Below are 19441 nucleotides of genomic sequence, written 5' to 3'. Positions count from 1 at the left end.
TAACATGCTGGCTAAGGCCAAGTCCACTACTAAATTATGTCAACCTGCACACAGCCACTGCAATTACAAAATCACTTGTGTGTGCACATAGTTGGCTCTTAATGTTGACAGTGCACATTGTCAACAGGAACACTGAATCTATTGTACTGTCAGTGTGGAGCATAGCAAGTTGGCTCCTGGAAGCTCATAACAATGCATTTATATTGACACTGGGTGGATCTCACTATATGGACTGTGCCTTTACACTGCTCTGGGAGGTGGTGTTACTAAATCAGCACAGGGGCACATCCTTTAGTAGGAACCCAGTTTAAGTAACTGCAGTTTATGTTGGCTTAGGCCTGTAGTGTAGACAGAGCCTCCCTGTGTTGTGCCTCCCCCTAGTACTAGTCCTCAGAGGCTACTGTAACCATTGAGTGGATTTGCTTCATTCACTCCTACCCATGGTGAAGGCTTCTGAGTAACTGGGAGTAGAAAATGAGTGCACAATTTATGCATCTCTGAATTTATCCTTATGCAAAGATGCACTAAGCAGAAAATATTCCCATGCTACTAAGACGGTGCTTATTTTGGACACAACTATTGGCAGTTCTCTCAAACTGCCCCTTGTTCAGAAGCGTGCCATCCAGCCTTACAGAAAACAAGAGCAGTTTAGTGTCCTGGTTGAAGGCTGGCGGTAGACGTGGTTCATTTCCTCTGAGATTTGTACGTTTTCCACCGTGCTGCTGACAACCGTGGCTCTGCACAGCTGACTGATGTACCTGTCATGGGCCTTGGCAGTGCCCAGCTCCCCATGAGACAAGACACTTGGGCCGGAGCTTGGTTTTTGGGAGAAGGTTACTTTGATTCTCTTCTCCAGCTCCCTTTTAGTGGGGTGGGACGAACGCGTGTGTGCGCCTGGGAGGCTCCTGTTCATTCCCGCTCCTGGGACCACAGCCCCTGCCTGAGCTGGCAAGGGCGGAGGTGTTTCCCCAGTTGCTCTAATGTGATTTCCACTTCTCAGAAGTGGGGAGCAGCCCGAGACCGACGGCGGGACGGAGTGAGAGACCTCGCCCTGCCAGCGCTCAGCTCCTAGGCGCGATAACGGCCTCGGAACTACATTTCCCAGAGTGCCGCGGGCCCGGCCGGAGCGGATCGTGCGCGAGAATTGTCCCCGCCGGGCCCCTGTAGCAGCCGGCGGGGGCGTCCTGTCAGGCGGTGACGGCGGGCGGGACGCGCCCAGGTTGTTGCTGCTGCCGGGACGCGGCGGCGGCTCCGGCCATGGACGAGCAGGCGGGCCCCGGCGTTTTCTTCAGCAACAATAATAACAACAATGCGCTGCTGCTGCCGCCGGGCGGAGCCGGGCCGGGGCTGGAGCCGGGGGAGGCGGCCACAGGGGGCTCCCTCCCGGCGGCCGCCCCGGCCCCGGTGTCCGCGGCCCGGGCTCAGTACAGCGTCCCCGGGATCCTGCATTTCCTGCAGCATGAGTGGAGCCGCTTCGAGGCGGAGCGAGCCGAGTGGGAGGCGGAGCGGGCGGAGCTGCAGGTAACGCTTCCCCCCTTCCCTGACCCGGTCCGGTCCGGTCCGGTCCGCTGCCCCCCGGCTGCTGCAAGAGGAGGCGGAGCTGCCCCGGGCCCCCGCCGCCCCATCCGGTTTCTCAGTTGCCCTGTATTTCACCCCTCGGCGAATCTGGCAGCCCCGCCCCGGCCGCGCAGCGTGGGCAGCAGTGTGGGGTGTGACACCCGCGCCCGTCAGTCCGAGCTGCTCGTGCCAGGGTGGGGACGGGAACAGCTCCTGTCTCAGCGTTTGCAGTGGTGGGGCGCTGCTCCTTGTTATGTGTCCTTGGGGCTGGGCAGCCGGGGGCACCCCGCTGACAGTGCTGTCCTGTCCTGTTCTGTGCCGTGTCAGTTTCACCTGTGAGTTGTGACTGTTCTGCGGGCCTCTGATGAGTTGAGGTTTGGGCTGTCCGGGTCTCTCCACCCCACCACCCTTGTCTATTATTTCTTCCTTTGTAGCATTCCTTGTTTCTTTGAATCACTTCAGTTTTCTCTTGTTGTTTTCTGAAACAGAAGAGAGGGGGGAGGAGTGGTATCCTACTCTCACCTTCTGTGCTGAGGGAGGCTGAATGTGCTTCCTTCCGGGCTCTGTCCATCCTAGAATAACCTGGACCTTTAATTCTCCAGCAGAGGTAGCAATGGTAGGAGTTGTGATGGAGAAAATAGCTTGATACTTTCATTACTTACACTCCAATTCTTGTTGTCCTTCCTGATCAAAGATGACACTGACAACAGCTTTGTGTCTTGTGACTATGGTTGTTGCTAAAAGGGTAGATGCAGGAGTGGCAGCTTTTCCTACATGGTGCTGAGGAAGAGATTACAGTCTGCGTTAGCTGAATCTGCTGTTGTTTAAAATGCAGCTTCTGTGCTTCAAGATCCACATGGTGCTTAATCTGGTATTGGGTAACCCCATAATTGACTACATTTTATGTTAGGATAGTACTGCTTTTGTAGCATTGTATCAACTACACTCCAGCTTCTGATGCTGTTACTTCTAGGAGTAACTGCGTAGTGAAGAACGAAGCAACCTGATTTTCTTAGAGCCTACTAGCCTACCTTCATTCAACGAGAAGTCCTGTGGCACCTTATAGACTTAAAGATATTTTGGAGCATAAGCGTTTGTGGGCAAAGAATGCATCCAATGAAGTAGGTCTTTGCCCACGTAAGCTTATGTTCCAAAAAGTCTGTCAGTCTATAAAGTGCCGCGGGACGTCTCGTTGTTTTTGCAGATACAGACTAACACAGCTACCCCTCTGATACCTTCAGTCAGCTGCTAGATAGAGGATTCTTACCCTTTCCTAGGCTAAGGAGTCAGAGTTCTTGTCAGTCACAGACTATTTAGAACCACTTCTCTCATGTCATGTCTGCAGTAATGAACTTAGAGTGGTACACTGTAAGATAACTTGTGTAGTTGCTTTATGCAAATGGAATATGCTTTCCTCCATACACAACACTGTCAAAACCATTGCATCTATTGGCATGGTCAGACTTTTTGCCTGAGGGCTGCATCTTGGTATGGAAATTGTACAGGTGGCCAAGGTGGGGTGGGATGACTTGTGGAATATTGCATGGTGGGTGGTGGGGAAACTCTCCGTGGTGTGTAGCATAGGGGGAGCTGTGTAAGGGATGTTATGAAATGAGTGGAGGGGGACTCCTGAAGTGTGCTATAGGGGAGGGGTAATCTACTGGAGCGCTCCTGCGGACTCCTAGGGCCACTGCTGGCAAAGACTTCAAGGCAGCTGTGTCAGGTGCTGTCACAAAGGCAGAAGTATCCTACCTGGAGTGGGTGTAGCCCCTGGGGAGTTTCAAGATTCTTGAGACTAGGGCCATAAGAGATCAGGAGAAGACTGGATGTGCTACTGCATAGGGGCAGGGTTCTGATCTCGGAAACAGCACGGTGAAGTCACACTTGTGCATTGTGGCTCTGTGTGTGTCAGAAGATGGCGGAATTGTGGGTTGGAGGCTGGGGAGTGCCAGGAGGGCAGGGTGAGGCAAGCTCCCAACATGGGAGCTTGAGGGTTGGATTTGAAAAAAAAAAAAAAAAAAAAAAGTCTGATCAGCTATAGGTGGCCGATGAACCACGACATGCCCACTCCTGGTATGACGTCATTCAGGGAAGGGTATTGACTCCCCATTTTCCATGCTGTCCAACATGCTAACAGCCGCTAGCTATTGTGGCTAGTTGGTTTGAACCATAAATATATTTTCAGAATAATGTGGCTGGTTCAGAACTGGTTGAACACCATGGCACTAGCTGGAGAAATTGAAGTACAGAAGTTAAACTACTTGCCATCTTGTCAATGGTAGAATGGGTAAAATAATTTCCCCCCACACCCCCGCCTCCCGAACTGCCAGTCATTGCTTCATGCCTAGAGCCTGCTACACTGTTGAGACCTCATCTGGAATACATTGTGCCATTCTGGTCTATTTAATAAAAGTGAATTCAACCTGGAAGAGATGTGCAGAAGGGCTGCTAGGATGATCCAAGGAAAATCAAAGAGCTTGGTTACTTTAGCCTAAACAAAAGAAGGCTGAACAGAGATATGATTGCTCTTTATAAATACCAGAGAGGAAGAAAAGCACCAGTGTGGACACAGAAACAAATCAATATAAACTGGCATCAATAAATTTAGGGTTGAAATTAGGAAAAGATTTCTAACCATCAGAGGTCTGACGTTCTGGAACAGGCTCCCAAGGGGAGCAATGGAAGCAAATAAAAATAAATCTAACTGGCTTCAAAGCCCTGCTTCAGCAAGGCAGACAGCCACTGTGGGCCCTGGGAAAAGGGGTGGGTGTCTGTCTCTGTGCCCCTGGAAGTGGCAGGACATAGGACAATCAGCCCTTGCCACTGCTCAGACTGTGGCCTGCCCACTACTTTTCCCAGCTGCACAGCGTGGTGGAGCTGTGCTGCTGAGGCCCTTCGAAGGGATCCGGGACAACTGCCCCCTTTACCCCCTATTGGTGGGCCTGCCCAGCTTGAAAAGTTCTTGAGGGGCTGGTATGGGACTGCCTACAATGCCATGTGGCGCATCAGCACCTGCCAATAGCAAAAATCCCCAGTGGTTGGATACCAGGCACTTGATGGAGAGGGCTCTGAGTCAGTGCAGAGACTTGTTTCCCAGGTATCTGATGAGTTTTGCTCGCCTTCTCAGGGTCTAATTAAAGGGTCCACAACCTTTCAGCAAAGAAGTCGTTTTGTTTGTTTGTTTTTTTTCCTCTTTGACCAAAATATTTTAAGAGTCACATAACATGGAAAGCTACACCTACAAAAAGATAGCAGACTCCAGGAGGGGGTCAAGGTTGGGGCAGGAAAGGATTTGGGATATTGGCTCTGGGAGGGGGCTGAGGGTACAGGAGAGAGTATGGAGTAATAGCTGTGGGAGGTGGCTTAAGGCAGGGGACTGGGATGCAGGAAGGGGCATGGGGGGGTCAGGGCTGGCGATTGGTGCATAGGAGGGAGTATGGGGGGCTGACTCTGGGAGAGGGGCTGAGGTGCAGCCTCCCTTTGGGCTAGCCTTATCAGAAGCAGTTCCTGGTTGGTGTTAAGGCAGGCTTCCTGCAAGCCCCAGCCCCACATCACTTGCAGAAGCGGCCAATGTATCCTTACGGCCCCTGGGTGTGGGGTGTACATGGCAGTGTATGATGCCCTTTTCTGCTGGTATCACCCCTCAGTGCCCATCGCCCTCCCATTCTTGGCTAATGGGATGGCGCTGGTCAGGAGTCACAAACAGAGATTGCTGTCTTGTCCCCAGCCCCTCCCTTCCCACAGGGCCACACTGGCCGGTTAGCAGCAGTCCTGCTCCACCATTGGCGCACTTGAGCAACTGGGAGAGGGGCAGCCAAAGAGCCACATGTGGGTCCTGAGCAGCAGGCTGCCGATCCCCCGGTCTAATTGCCATAATTGGCTCTGGGGAGGAATTTCCCCCTGGGTCAGATTGACAGAGATCAGGAGGTCAGGCAAGATGATTTTGATGGTCCCTGCTGAGACTGAAGTTTGTCTGCTTATATAAACCAAACTGTTTCTTATGGAGGTGCTCTACAGAGTACTTAACACTGTGAATAAGGTTTTGTAACTTTTTTTTAACTGTATATCTCTCACATTAAGGGTTGCAAATTTTGTCCTGTCCCCAAACTAACATCATAAACATTATTTTCAATGTTGCGAGTATTGCTTAAAATTATTGCCACATTTTCATAATTTTGGTATAGAACACATAGTTGAATATTATTGGAATTGTCAGTGGAATATAGTTAGATAAAAGCTGAAATTTCCCACACAGTAACACTAGCCTTGGTACATATTTCAAAGGGCTAAATGTGATATTTTTATGGTATGTATTTGTAATTTGTATATTGATACATGATTGATAAACTTTTTGTTGATATTAAAGTCTGTTGTCAGTAATCGTATTACATTGTCCACACTAACCAGAACTACACTAACCAGAACTATAACATGACACTTATATTGTGGGATGGATCCTTTTTACCTCTGTCATCTGACCAAAGACATTCTATTTGTAGCTAGGCTGTGGAAGCACACCTTCAAAAGATCTTCTTTGAGACTTTGGTTTTATTTACGTCTTCTAAGATGGACTGTGTGAAAGTCTCAGGACCACAAGTATCTTGCGAATTTTTCTTGCATCCTGAGTCAGTATTAAAAGCAAACGATATGTGAATGTCTGGTCTTTAATTTGTATGCATGCAGACTTACATGCCAGAGGAATCAGACCTTTCCATATTATTAGCATACTAAGACCTTCATGACCTGTCAGGCTGCCACTCTTATTTTGCCATCCAAAAAGATTTTGGATTCTTTTGAAGTGAAAATGTGACTTCTTTTTCATCCTGACATTGCTGTATTAACATAATTACTCAGTGTTTATACAGGTATAATTTCCTAGGCTGCAAAATAAATCACTCTCTCCGACTTCACTTCCTTAAATGAAATCTAAATACATAATTAAGATTTTTTAAATTATCACAAGTACCTTATGTGATCATGCCCACAGAAGCCTATAGAATGCAGTCACTTATTTTAGTGGAAGAGAGAGAGAGAGAGAGAGAGAGAGAGTGTGTGTGTGTGTACACACATACACATTGGCCAGCTAGACCGGGGGTTGTGAGCTCAATCCTTGAGGAGGCCCTTTAGGGACTGGGGAAAATAGATGTCAGGAATGGTGCTTGGCCCTGCCAAGAGAGCAGGGGATTGGCCTAGATGACTTCCTGAGGTCCCTTCCAGTTCTAGGAGACGTGTATCTCCAATTATCTAATTTTTATCTAATATAGTTTGGACTCAAATTCTATTGCATGTCTTTGCTTTTTCCCTGCATAATGGCTGTTTATGCTGCTGAAGTTAGGTCATTATAGGTATGTCTGCATAATATTTTGGAATGAGAAGTAGCAATCCTCCTAGCCTGGGGTCAGCAAGACTTGGGCTAGTGGAAATTGCATTAATGATCTAAAAATAGCTGTCTAGACAGTGCTTTGAAGTTGCAGCTTGGGATCTGAAGCTGGTTGGTGTGGTGGGAGGTGGGGCTTCAAAGCTCAGACTTCAGCCTGAGACACAACTTCAGAGCTCTGTCTGTATACTGTACAGCTGTTCCTAGAGCATTAGCATGAAACCCGCTAGTCTAACCCTGCCAATTCAGCCTGGGAAAGTTGTTCCGAAATGCTGTATAGCCATATTCAGAGTACACCAGGGATGTTCTGAAGACTGGGACTTTAACAGGGTTCAAAAAACAACTAGATAAATTCATGGAGGCTATTGGCCAGTATGGATAAGAATGGTGTCCCTAGCCCCTATTTGTCAGAGGCTGGAAACGGATGACAGGAGAGGGATCGCTCAATGATTTCTTGTTCTGTTCACTCCCTCTGGGGCATCTGGCATTTGCCACTACTGGAAGACAGGATACTGGGCTAGATGGACCTTTGGGTTGACCTGGTATGTCTGTTCTTATGTACCTTTCTAATTTTCTTGCAGACAAACTATAGTGGCTGGTTCAATTGTTAACATTTTGTTAGGGAAGCCATTTATAGTCTGTTCTAATTTGTCTTGCACAAACCTGAGCAGTCCACTATGCTTCTTCCCTGAGCTTCCAGCATGTTAGTTTAAATGTTATTGTCAACCGATCTAATTTATAGTCTCCAATGAAAAGCATCCCATGGATTCTATGTTGCTCAGTGTGGGACCTTGTGCAATGAGTTTCAATGGAAGTATGTTTGGAATTCTTAGATCTGTGCTATGGATCATATGATATTACATTTCACAAAAAATACATGTCATTCCCATCAATGTCTACTAAGTTTATAGCGTATTTCTTCAGATATTCTTCTCCGGACCTTCTGCGTATACATAGTATGCAGATGAGCATGCTGATAGTGCTCAAAACAAAATTAGTGCCTTCCAATTAAATTAAACATATTTCAAAATTATTAAAATACTATAGGGATATGATTAACAGCGCTGACTCTAAAGAGCTTGACTAACCAATTACTAAATTTTGAAGATAAGAGAAATTTAGAGTAGTGCAAACTGGCATGGTTAGAAGGGTGAATAAAGGAACACCTGAGTAGAGAAATGTCTGCACAGTTTAATCCATGTGATTTGCTTTTGACATTTAGAACTTGATTGGGCAAAGTATTCAGAAATAATCAATAAATTTGTATTGCTTGAAAGGATAACTGCCTGTCCTTACAGGATTTTTTTTTGTTTTTTGTTTCCAATTTATGAGAAATTAGAACTTATTTGAAGAAAACTGAATCTATCCATCCATATTGACATTTATCAAATGAGTGTTATTTATTGTCACTGATTTTCTGAGGTAAATGGGGTACAAAATTTACTATGTCACTTATTTAAACTTATGGTTTTATTTTAGTGTTTCTCTTCTATCTTTTTTTAGTTATCTTAAACCACAAGAGACATTGTTACAGACATCTTGCACAATGGTGGTATCTCTCCCTGAAACTAGGCTGTTATTTTAGAGTGATTGGAAGTGATCTTCCCAACATGGGTCAACAATGCTTGAACTATTGGGACTTGTATTAGTGCTCTAAAAATAACTATGTAGTAAAGAGTGGTTCTGATTTAATTGCCATAAAATTATTTTGTAATTCAGCATTGAAAAAATTTTTGGCACTCTACAGGATGACAATTAAAGCCAGTTTCTGCCCTCAAAGTCCAGTTTTTGAACCATTAAGCAAACATTAGAAAGTACAGAAGAGGCTCTGAGCTATTAAGGTAGAATGCTTCTAGTCAGTATTTTATGACACCATATAAAGAAACGTGTGAGACATCTACTTGAAAACGGTAATAAATCATAAGGAAGAAACATTAAAACTTTTGGATGGATTTTCTGTAGTAGCTGACTAAAATCAGTTTGAAATGTTTTAATGTGTTAGTAGTATAATTTTTACTACAACAGCAACGAAGGGTCCTGTGGCACCTTATAGACTAACCGAAAAGTTCTGAGCATGAGCTTTCGTGAGCACAGACTCGCTTCATCAGATGCTGGTCTTGGAAATCTGCAGGGCCAGGTATAAATAAGCCAGAGCAAGGGTGGGGATAACAAGGTTAGCTCAGTCAGCAAGGGTGAGGCTTGCTACCAGCAGTTGATCTGGAGGTGTGAACACCAAGGGAGTGGAAGCTGCTTCTGTATTTAGCCAGCCATTCGCAGTCTTTGTTTAAGCCTGAGCTGAGGGCGTCGAATTTGCAGATGAATTGTAGCTCAGAAATTTCTCTTTGGAGTCTGATCCTGAAATTTCTTTGCTGTAGGATAGCTACTTTTAAGTCTGCTACTGTGTGGCCTAGGCGATTGAAGTGCTCTCCTACGGGTTTTTGTATATTGCCATTTCTGATGTCTGATTTGTGTGCGTTTATTCTTTTACGTAGAGACTATCCAGTTTGTCCGATGTATATAGCAGAGGGGCATTGCTGGCACATGATGGCATAAATTATCTTGGTAGATGTGCAGCTGAATGAACCCACGATGGTGTGGCTGATCTGGTTAGGTCCTGTAATGGTGTTGCTGGTGTAGATATGTGGGCAGAGCTGGCAATGAGGTTTGTTGCATGGATGGGTCCCTGAGTTAGAGAGACTGTGGTGCGGTGTATAGTTGCTGGTTAGGATTTGCTTCAGGTTGGCAGGTTGTCTGTGGGCAAGGACTGGTCTGCCTCCCAAGGCCTGTGAAAGTGGGGGATCATTGCCCAGGATGGGTTGTAAATCCCTGATGATGCACTGTAGAGGTTTTAGCTGAGGCCTGTAGGTGATGGCTAGTGGTGTTCTGTTGGTTTCTCTCTTGGGCTTGTCCTGTAGTAAGAGGCTTCGTAGCACACGTCTGGCTCTGTTGATCTGTTTTTTTCGCTTCCTCAGGTGGGTATTGCAGTTTCAAGAATGCTTGGTAGAGATCCTGTAGGTGTTTGTCTCTGTCGGAGGGGTTGGAGCAAATGCGGTTATATCTGAGTGCTTGGCTGTAGACAATGGATCGTGTGGCGTGTGTGGGATGGAAGCTGGAGGCATGAAGGTAGGCGTAGGGGTCAGTGCTTTTTTTTTTTTTTAACTGTTGTTTAGATTTCAGAAATGTTATACAGATATTTAGCTTTCATGAGTTTGGTTTCCCACATCCTTCTCCATAAGTCTTCCTGGTCCGTTCATTGTGCTCCATTTTTGTGAGTTTTGTATTTATGTTGAGGACCAGGAACAATGACTTAAATTTAAAAAATATTGTACATGTTTTTAAAACCAGTCTGTGATAAGAGTCAGAGTCCAGACCAAAGTTAATTTTGATTACTTAAACTGTTTTCCAGCGGAGATTTTAGTATTAACGATTCAGATTGAATCTCTCTAGTCCTGCATCACCTGTCGTTCGGCATAATTTTAGTTAGCTGGATGTTCACTTATATTGGGTGTGGCCAAGTTTCCCATGGTCCCATAAAGCCATCAGTCCCGGCTCTCAGTGTTCTTTGCCGTTATTAACTGTAATTTACTCCTAAATGTCTGTGAAGAGCGCAGTAAGCAGTGGAAGTGTTGCTAATTCTACTAGACAATACTGACCTTCCATTGTTGAGCAAATTCTCTCATTTGGCACTAGTCAGGTACCAAAGGTGCTGGACTAGAGAGTTGCAACCTGAATATTTTTAACCAGTTAAGTGGGAACAAAAAAAAAAAAAAAAGAAAAAGTGAGGCAAACTTCTCCCTTTTACAGAGGATTTTTGTATGCTTTTTCATATTCTAGATATGATCTGGATGTGTGATTCAGGACTGAATGTTCAGTGATTGAGTTTATCTAAAATAATCTGTATCTTAGCTATTTAAACAGGTTTAGACAGATAGTTTTCAAAACATGTAGGGTTCTTTTTCCAGTCAAGGTCAGTGTAGAATTTGGAGGAGATAAGTAATTCAATTGCATATTAGAAGTTGATATTTTTTGTTTACTATACAGCACCTTTATTCTATTTCTTGACTAAAATTCAGTGTGATGCTTTGCTTTTCATCAGCTGCTATAAAATTACAGGACCTATACTTGGGTGTGAACCTTAAACAAGTTCTACGTTGGGGTTAGGTTGTCACAGCTATGCTCCTTAGGGGTAGATTTTTAACATCCATCAGAGACATAAGTTTACCAACATAACTTTTCAGTTAAACCACTTCTGAGGTTTGGTCTGCATTTGAAAGAGAGAGGGAAACATAGCTTTGCTGGTTGTGGACGTGAAAAATCCATACCCTGATCAATGTAGCTATCCTAATACAATTCCCACTGAGTAAGCAACTGTGTTGATGGACCTATGCTTCTGTCAATGTAGCTAACATAGTTCAGATAGTGTTCTTGCACCAAAAGAAAACCCCCTTCTGTCAATTTAGGCTATATTTACAGTATGAGTCTGTGCTGGTGTGGCTGTGTTGGTATAGTCACTGTAGTGCAGATATACCCTGATTCCAACTTTATTCTTCATTGCTGAGCCAGTAGGAGCTCTGAGTACTTATGGAGAGAAAGTACTCCACCCATAGCAAAAGAAGCATTTTATGTCTCTGCGTCAACCTTCAGGCCATTTCAGAAGTGAAGATGACTAGCCCAGAAGTTTGCTTGAGACCGCCCTTCTTGGCTACAATGTCAGTTACTGCAAAAACCTGTTTTTTGTGTGTGTGCGCGCGCGCATCTTTGAGACTTTGGCATGCTTTCTTGGGAGTGGCTAGAATACAGTGTTAAGGTTGTGACATAACATTTTCAGAACTAAGGTATTCCTTTTTTATCTTTGAATCCTGCAAAATAATTTCAACTCAACGTCTGATGTCAATTAAAACTGTCTTGGGGGAAATATCTTGTTGATTCCAAACAGTCATCAGAAGAAAACCTGAGATGATTGCAGAGGAAATTTTAAAGAAAAATATGTGCATTTGTGTGTGAGTGAGAAAACAAAGGAACCTAAATTGTGCCTTCTCAAACTCTTCCATGTTGCATACCACAGATGTTGTCTTGGAGTCCATTTTCCCTTTCACCTTGCAATACTGCATATTACTCCCACTTCCATTTGCATTTATATCCTTGTGGCAACTTCAGAAAAATACACGGAAAAGTAATATTAAAGAAGAATTTATTTTAGATTTCTTTTCCAGCAGTTCTGTAGCTGGATATGAGGAGCCACCAGCACCATACTTACGTGATTTGGTTGTGTATGTTGTAGTTGAAAGTACAAATAAGTTTGTTTTATGGAGACATGGAGCCTAAGTTATGTGGTGTGTATGTTGGGTAAGGTATCTTCAGCAATGTCTAGGTTGCTGAGAACTGTCAGTAAAAGATATGCAAATTGCATTATGTATTTGCATATTTTTGCCAGCAGTTCTGTTGGGAGAGGCTTTTTCCGACATTTGGACCCAACTACAAAGAAATCAAAAGTTGCTTGTTGCGCAGTGAGTTCCCTGAGCATGTCAGAGGAGTTAAGAATATTGGGGTGAAAAATAATTTTACTCCACAATCTGGGCATTTCACAATAAGTAATGGAGAGCTCCATTAGCATTATAATGATGTTATGAAACTGAAGAGACCTTTTGCCATGATACTTTAAAGGTTATTTTGGACAAGGGGAAAAGATATGAACTACTGAAATGTGTTCATGAAGGGCTAGGAACAGCAAAACAGGCTAAGGCAGTGGGAGGGTACACTAGCTGTGAGAAGACCCTTGGAAAATACTAAACTGAGGATTCTGGTGGCAAAATAAGAATAAGGATATGAGAATGTTACCACCTGCAAGCACTGCCAATAAGGGGCCACAAAAATGTGCACGTCAGCTCCAGAACTTCACAGTGTGCCTATCCCAGTTAAAGCATATCACCAAGTAGGAGCAGATGTGTGTTCTTTGCCCAAAAATCCAGAAGGCTACCTGTGTATTTGTGTCATAGCAGATTATATCTCTAAGTGGCTAGAGGCAAAGCCTCTGTGGAATAAGTATGCCGAAGAGATGGCACTTTCCCTTTATGAACTAATTTGCAGATTTGGTTGCACCAGAATACAAATTAATGATCAGGGGCATGAGTTTTGTAATGAAGTTTCAAAAAATTTACACCTTTTAACAGCAACAAATCAGAGGGTCACCAGTGCTTACCATCCACAGGCAAATGGCCTGGTAGAGTGAGCAAATCGGACAATTCAGGGTGCCATGCTAACAATGTTAGAAGGTGAACAAGAAGAATGGCCAAAGGTGCTACAGGAGTCCCGTTTGCATTCCAAACATGGCATAAGTCATCAGGCATTACACCTTATGAACTTACATATGCCAGGAAGCCGGTGCTGCCCAAACATTACCTAGACAATGACAACAGTGAAGATTTAAATGAAGAGATTCCTGTTGATCTTGGTTTAGTGGAGTGTACTTGAGATGCTAGTGATGTCCAAGATCACTTGACACTCATCAAGCAGGTACAAAAATTGCAGGAGGCGGCTGCAAAAAACATTGTTAAGGCACAAGTAAGACAGAAAAAAAAAAGGGATTATGAAGAATGCCAGAAGCAGCAAGAAGCTTTTAATATTGGTCAAAAAGTGCTCCTATACAATGTGTGAAGGGCATAGACGAAGGGGAGAAAGGCCAGCTACCTTGCCTGGGCCCTTATGCAGTCATGGAAAAAAAATTAAACAACTTGTATACCTTAGCAAATGGTGAAGTCAGTACACTGCAGAAGAAACATCATGACTCAAATCTAAAAGCTTTTTATGAGCTCAAAATCCCTCCAAATTTTGAAAGAGCTTCCATACTAACCACCATCAAACACTGCAGAGACTGACGTATCATGCAGTGAGAGTCATGATGACATCCCTGTCATTCCCATGACTGCTAGTACTTGTGAAAAAAACATCACATCCTGCAGGCACTGACCTCAGAATTATGGGCAAGAGTCATGCTGGCAAGCTCTTCATTCCCACCTCAGCTACCTGGCAAACAGCAACCTGCAAAAAGCTGCAAATTCCAGTTCCCCAACCAACCGAAGAGTGATGGAAGAAATCAACAAAGTTGAGTCCACCATGTAATCTAAAGAAGATTATTGGTGATGGCAGTTGACTCTTCAGGGCTATCAATAGTCTGACTGAAGACTACTATGCTGTAGTCAGGGCTGCTGCTGTGACTGTGATGAAATCTTCTGAATATCAAGAAGCTTTCAAAGCCTTGGTCAGTCTTCTTGTGAAGAAGTACTTGTTCCAAAGTCAAATGAAGCAAGACAAAGTCTGGGGTACAAATAGAAATCTTTGCTCTTGCCACATTTCTCCAAACTCCCATAATTGTCTACCATGACCCGTTCCCACGGCCCCAACCCATCGTCAGGCTTAACCCTCCCCAGCTGCTCCCCCAACCCAAGGACTTACCTTTCAAAAAGAGGTCCAGGTGCTGCTGCTGCTTTCCCAGCTGCAGAATGGGCATTTGGCCATGGGAGGAAAGCTGCCCCCGCGCCCCTCCCCACGACATACTGGTATTTTTACAGACCTGCAAAGGAGAACATTGACAGATGAGACAATTGTGCATGCGGAAAAGGAACCTTGCATTTATTTAATCCCCTCCTTTTTTCTGCATTTTACTCTGAAAAAAATGAAAATGATAGATATTTCTGTGTGTTTTATATTTTTCTTTGTGGTTTTTCCTTTGCCTATGTTTTACAGCTTTAATCCCTGCTGCCTAACTTGAGTGATTCTTACTGAACAGGCATGACAAACTATAGTGACAGCTATCCAGGCATGGCTGGATATATAGTGATTTGCGCCCAGGTAAGCTGTACTATGTAGTGCCAGGTGCCTTCAGTCATGAGACTCTATATAGTGCAGCTTACCTGTAGTGCTCTGTGACTGCTACAACAGTTTCTGAATTCCACAGAAATATTATGTACTCTGCATGGAAGGACATCATAAGGGGGACATGAACAAATTATGCTAGAGCCTATATAGACTTAAGGAAGAGAGGCCATAAATTTTCCATGGTGTCTCAAGTGGGCTTGTCCATTACCAGACTTACAAATGAAACTACCAGTTTAATATGTGGGCAGTCACATGGGAGAGTCCTGATAAGCTTGAATGCATGGAAACGAGACCTTAGTCTGTAACCTTGGATTGGATTTAGACTTGGGGTAAACTGCAAAAGTCTAAACCTAAGGCCCTAAAAATATGGAAAGCTGGTCAAAGGTCTACCAACCCAGCTTTCGTTTCACTGACGTGTTGCTGCATCACATGCTCTATGGCTTATCTATTTCAGTCTTTTTGGCAGTCTTGCACTTCTTGCAGAAGCACTGGACACTGATCAAAGAATCCTTTGACTTGATCATGCGCAAGCTTTTGTAGAACAAGTTATGTTTTCAGTCAAAGTTTAAGCATGCTGGAGCCTTGAGCTCCTGTTCCCCCAAATACCCCTTTTATTCCTTGTTTGACAAATCTGGGGACCCTTCACAAGCCGGGAAGTAAGGAAAAAGCTACACTGTAGTAGTACTTTTGCTCTCTTGGTCCTGGTACTATTCAAGAAGTATGGATAAAAAAGGCCTGTAGAGTCTTTTCTTCAAAACTTTCCTCCATTATGCATGCGTCCCTCTTCTATCCTAGTACCAAATTTTCAGGGAACACCATGAAATGAGAAACAATACTTTCCTACAGACAATATCTCTGAGTAGTAACAGAGAGGAAGCTGTGCTAGTCTATACACTATCAAAACAAAAAGCAGTCAAGTAGCACTTAAAAGACTAGCAAAATGGTTTATTAGGTGAGGTTTCGTGGGACAGACCCACTTCTTCAGACCATAGCCAGACCAGAACAGACTCAAGTCTGTTCTGGTCTGGCTATGGTCTGAAGAAGTGGGTCTGTCCCACGAAACCTCACCTAATAAACCATTTTGCTAGTCTTTAAAGTGCTACTTGACTGCTTTTTGTTTTGATATCTCTGAGTGTGTAAGTTCCTCATCAAGATCAGCTGGATTTTTCTGTGGGCATAAGATGCCCTCTGAGGCAGTTTTCAGTCTTTTCCCTTGTGTGATCTGTCATGTAGAATAAACTGCCACCTGCCTCTCCTGATATAGAAAACTTTGAAAGGCAGCACCTTTCCCTTTATTTCCAAGAGGTATATCGTATCACCATTATCCTTGCAATCCAATTATTTTAGATTCCTGCACTTCTCTGTGGATTCCTAGTACTACGTGTATGTCACACAAACCTGCTCAGAGTTATCTGCAAGATTCTTACTCCTGGGTTTGAGTATAAAAATGGTAGCACTCCCTTACTTATTAATGTTTATGACCCTTAGTAATAGTTAGCAAATTGAAACATAATTGTTATGCATCACTCTGCCACATATAAATGCTCATCTTCAAATCCCAGTGATGTTTGTTGGGTGTGCTTTCTTGGTCCTAATTTTTTTCTTCCAGCCAGATCTAAGCATTCTAAATCTCTGTAGTCTTTGCCTCAAGCACTTTAGTACACTTAGGCAGATTGTCATCTGTCATGTTGCTTATTTCTCTTAATTCTTTCTGCATATATGCGCTTGAAGTAGATAGGAAGATGCTGATTCCAGGTATTGGTGTGTGCTTTGTAAGCTGGTATTCTGTGGGATTGCCACTATATCAGCAAAAACAGTGAGCGGTTCTGTGGTGTTTTAAAGACTAACAAATTTTATTTGGGCATACGTTTTCATGGATTGTAACCTTCTTCATCAAATGTTATGACAAGTATCCTAGCATGCCACCTGGGCTGTGGGGCAGGATGAGTCCTGTGTCCCACCAGTCTGAGATACTACTATAGCGTGATGCTGTTACCAAGCTACAGACTTCTGACAGGTGCTGCCCTCACAGTTACATCCACAGGCAGGGATACACTCAGCTGAGTTATATGAATGCTTTCCCCAGCCACTCATAAACGAACAATAGATAGGATCCATATAGTTCCTCCCGGTTCCCCAGCCTTACGCTGGTCAGAAGCCTCACCAATGTAAATTCATTACCCAGTCTGCCACTCAGTGTAAAGGGCACAGACTAGTCTTCATAAACTGATCTGAGATTTCCCAGGCACTTCATCCACAACATGGTGTGCTAGATAAAATATAGAACATATTTACTAACTACAGAAAGACAGATTTAAGTGGTGAGTAGCTAGCATTGAGATGTGTGTTACCTATTTCATAAAAATAAATTCATAGTTGAGTTGAATTTTAGAGAGGGATAACTTAGGAGTCCTGTGGCTGGGAGCCAGCATGGAACTCTGCTGGCAGTCCCAGTCTGGCGGGGAGCAAGGAGCCCACTGAGTACTGTCTCTTTTTTTTTCTTTATAAACAAAAAAAGCACTCTGTGTACACACATTTATCTGTCTTTTTTATTCGGTTGAATGGTTGGCCCTGAGACCAAATTTAATTGCTTTTTGAGATGTTTAAAATTGATATTTCTTTAACTCATGTTTGTTTTGTGGTCTGCAAGATCAAAGTGTAAAGGATATTTCAGTGCAAACTTAGTGATAGCTTTATAACAAACTTACTAATAATTTGCATTGCCATATCACCCAGGAATCTTAGTCATGGGCAAGGACCCCATTGTGCTAGGTGCTGCACAAACACAGATCAAAAAGACAGTTCTTGCTGCAAGGAGCTTATAGCCTAGGGTAAGATAAGAGGAGACACATGGGAAGTACAAGGAAAGAATGAGAGAGTATTTCTCAATATGATAGACATTGATCTCTGATTATGAGTAGCCTAATGATAGCTGTGATGCCTACAAAAGAAGCTTAACAAAGGAGATATTCTGAGGAAGGCTTTGAAGATAGGCGAGGTGGTCATTTTGCGGATTTTTTTAAGAGAATACTTCAGCCAAAGTGCTTGGGGCAGCTTAGGAGAAGGCATAAAGATGCTTGTTTGAAAACGTAGCATGGGCAGTGGAAAGGACATCGTGATCTCTTCAGAGATGAGCACTGGTAGCTTGTTTGTGAATGAGAGACTTGATAGGCTAGGGACTGATTGAAGGGTCCTGGAAGTGAAGACAGGCTGCTTATGTTTAAGGCCATAGAGAAAACCAACAAGAGAGTTGATAAGGTCAAAACGATTGTGCCTGATTTGCAGTAGCCAAACTTCTTTTAAACAATGTTAAACAGAATCATTTATCCAATTATTTAGAATGGTTTGGGAGTGGATGGGAATTTTAGTATATGTGTAATGCAAATATATTGGCAAAACAGTTTTGCCTTCTTTTGAACTTTTCTAAGTAGAGTTCTGTCTTTTCCAGGCCCAAATTGCCTTTCTTCAAGGAGAAAGGAAGGGACAAGAAAATCTGAAGAAGGATCTAGTGCGAAGAATCAAAATGCTGGAATATGCTCTTAAACAGGAAAGGTACATCACCTTTAAAATACTAGAGAATTTTGTTTTAAAAGTCTATTATAAAATTTTAAAAGAAAAATATTACCTTTGAGGTTCATCTGAATATTTAATCATTGTTTATAAACATAAGAATTATTGTAGTTAAACTAGTCCATCTTGTCCAAAATCTTGTCACCAACTGCGTTCAGCTGCTTCAAAAAAGGTTCAAGTCAGTTCAGAATAGAATCTCTAAGGGCAAGTTTCCTTGTAGCTCCCAGAAGTTAGATGGTATTGTATGCTCATTTCTGAGATGAGGTAATGAGAATTGAATCTAGAATTCCAGGTGAGTGTGTTTCTGTAATCTATAAAGTGCCATAATATTTTGGAGGTAAGAGTATTTGGTTTTTTTAGTGACTTATCAAATATGGCATTAATAGTACTGTGTACTATCTGGCCACTAAAGAATTCTAATAACTTTTTAATTAAAAAAGAATCAAACAATGTAAATCTCTAAAACAGTTTAAATCTGTGTAAACTCATAAGCAAAATCATAAATGCAGTTCAGTTCATCTCTCTTGATCAATGGCTTTTGGCAAAAATGCATGAGTGCAGGAAGAATTTGTAATTATCTTGAAAGGATGTTAACTAACATTATGTCAATGGGGACACTGAAAAAATCCAGAAAAAGGTCCAAGAAAAAAATATTAGTAATTTTAGTGAGCTATTTTGTGCTAGTCCTACTCTAGCTTTTATTGTTGTCGATAAAAGCTGTCAATTGATTGTTGTTAGTTGATTTGTCAATAAAGCAAAGGTGTGTCAAGTACTTGGTGAGGTATCTTTTGGATTTTTCTATAAATGTAAATCAGTGCCAAAAGAGTTTATTTGATCTGTTTGCATTATGCCTTTCCCAGAGCGATTCTTAAGCAATAAAAATTACTGACATAGAATGAGTGTCAAAAGGAGGTACTAGAATCATTGATAATTAAGTAGCAAGAAGTCATTGGAACTTACTTGAGTGTATTTTATTCAGGAGTTCATGGACAATTTGCATTAATTGGCTGAGCTCTTAAAAGTAGGAAATCTCAATAAAACCAGCTTGTGGCAGAAGATTAG

The 19441-nt window shown here is 43.1% G+C and overlaps 1 protein-coding gene across 4 annotated transcripts in view; it reads left to right on the top strand.

Moving 5' to 3' along the window:
- Positions 1–1210: 1210 nt before the first annotated feature.
- Positions 1211–19441, top strand: part of STRN (striatin) — an 89049-nt gene continuing 70818 nt past the window's right edge. For all 4 annotated transcript variants that reach the window (XR_012644928.1, XM_074989682.1, XM_074989681.1 and 1 more), the window contains exons 1-2: positions 1211–1521; positions 18258–18361. Coding sequence is in view for 3 of the 4 variants with exons in the window: in XM_074989682.1 (XP_074845783.1) it covers positions 1258–1521; positions 18258–18361 (368 nt within the window). In the remaining variant the exon portion in view is untranslated. The remainder of the gene's footprint in view (positions 1522–18257; positions 18362–19441) is intronic.

This window comes from Carettochelys insculpta, chromosome 3 (genome assembly GCF_033958435.1).
Source record: "Carettochelys insculpta isolate YL-2023 chromosome 3, ASM3395843v1, whole genome shotgun sequence".
NCBI classification, from domain to species: Eukaryota; Metazoa; Chordata; order Testudines; family Carettochelyidae; genus Carettochelys; species Carettochelys insculpta.
The sequence above is the reverse complement of the archived record's forward strand: the minus strand, read 5'-3'. Positions and strand labels throughout refer to the sequence as shown.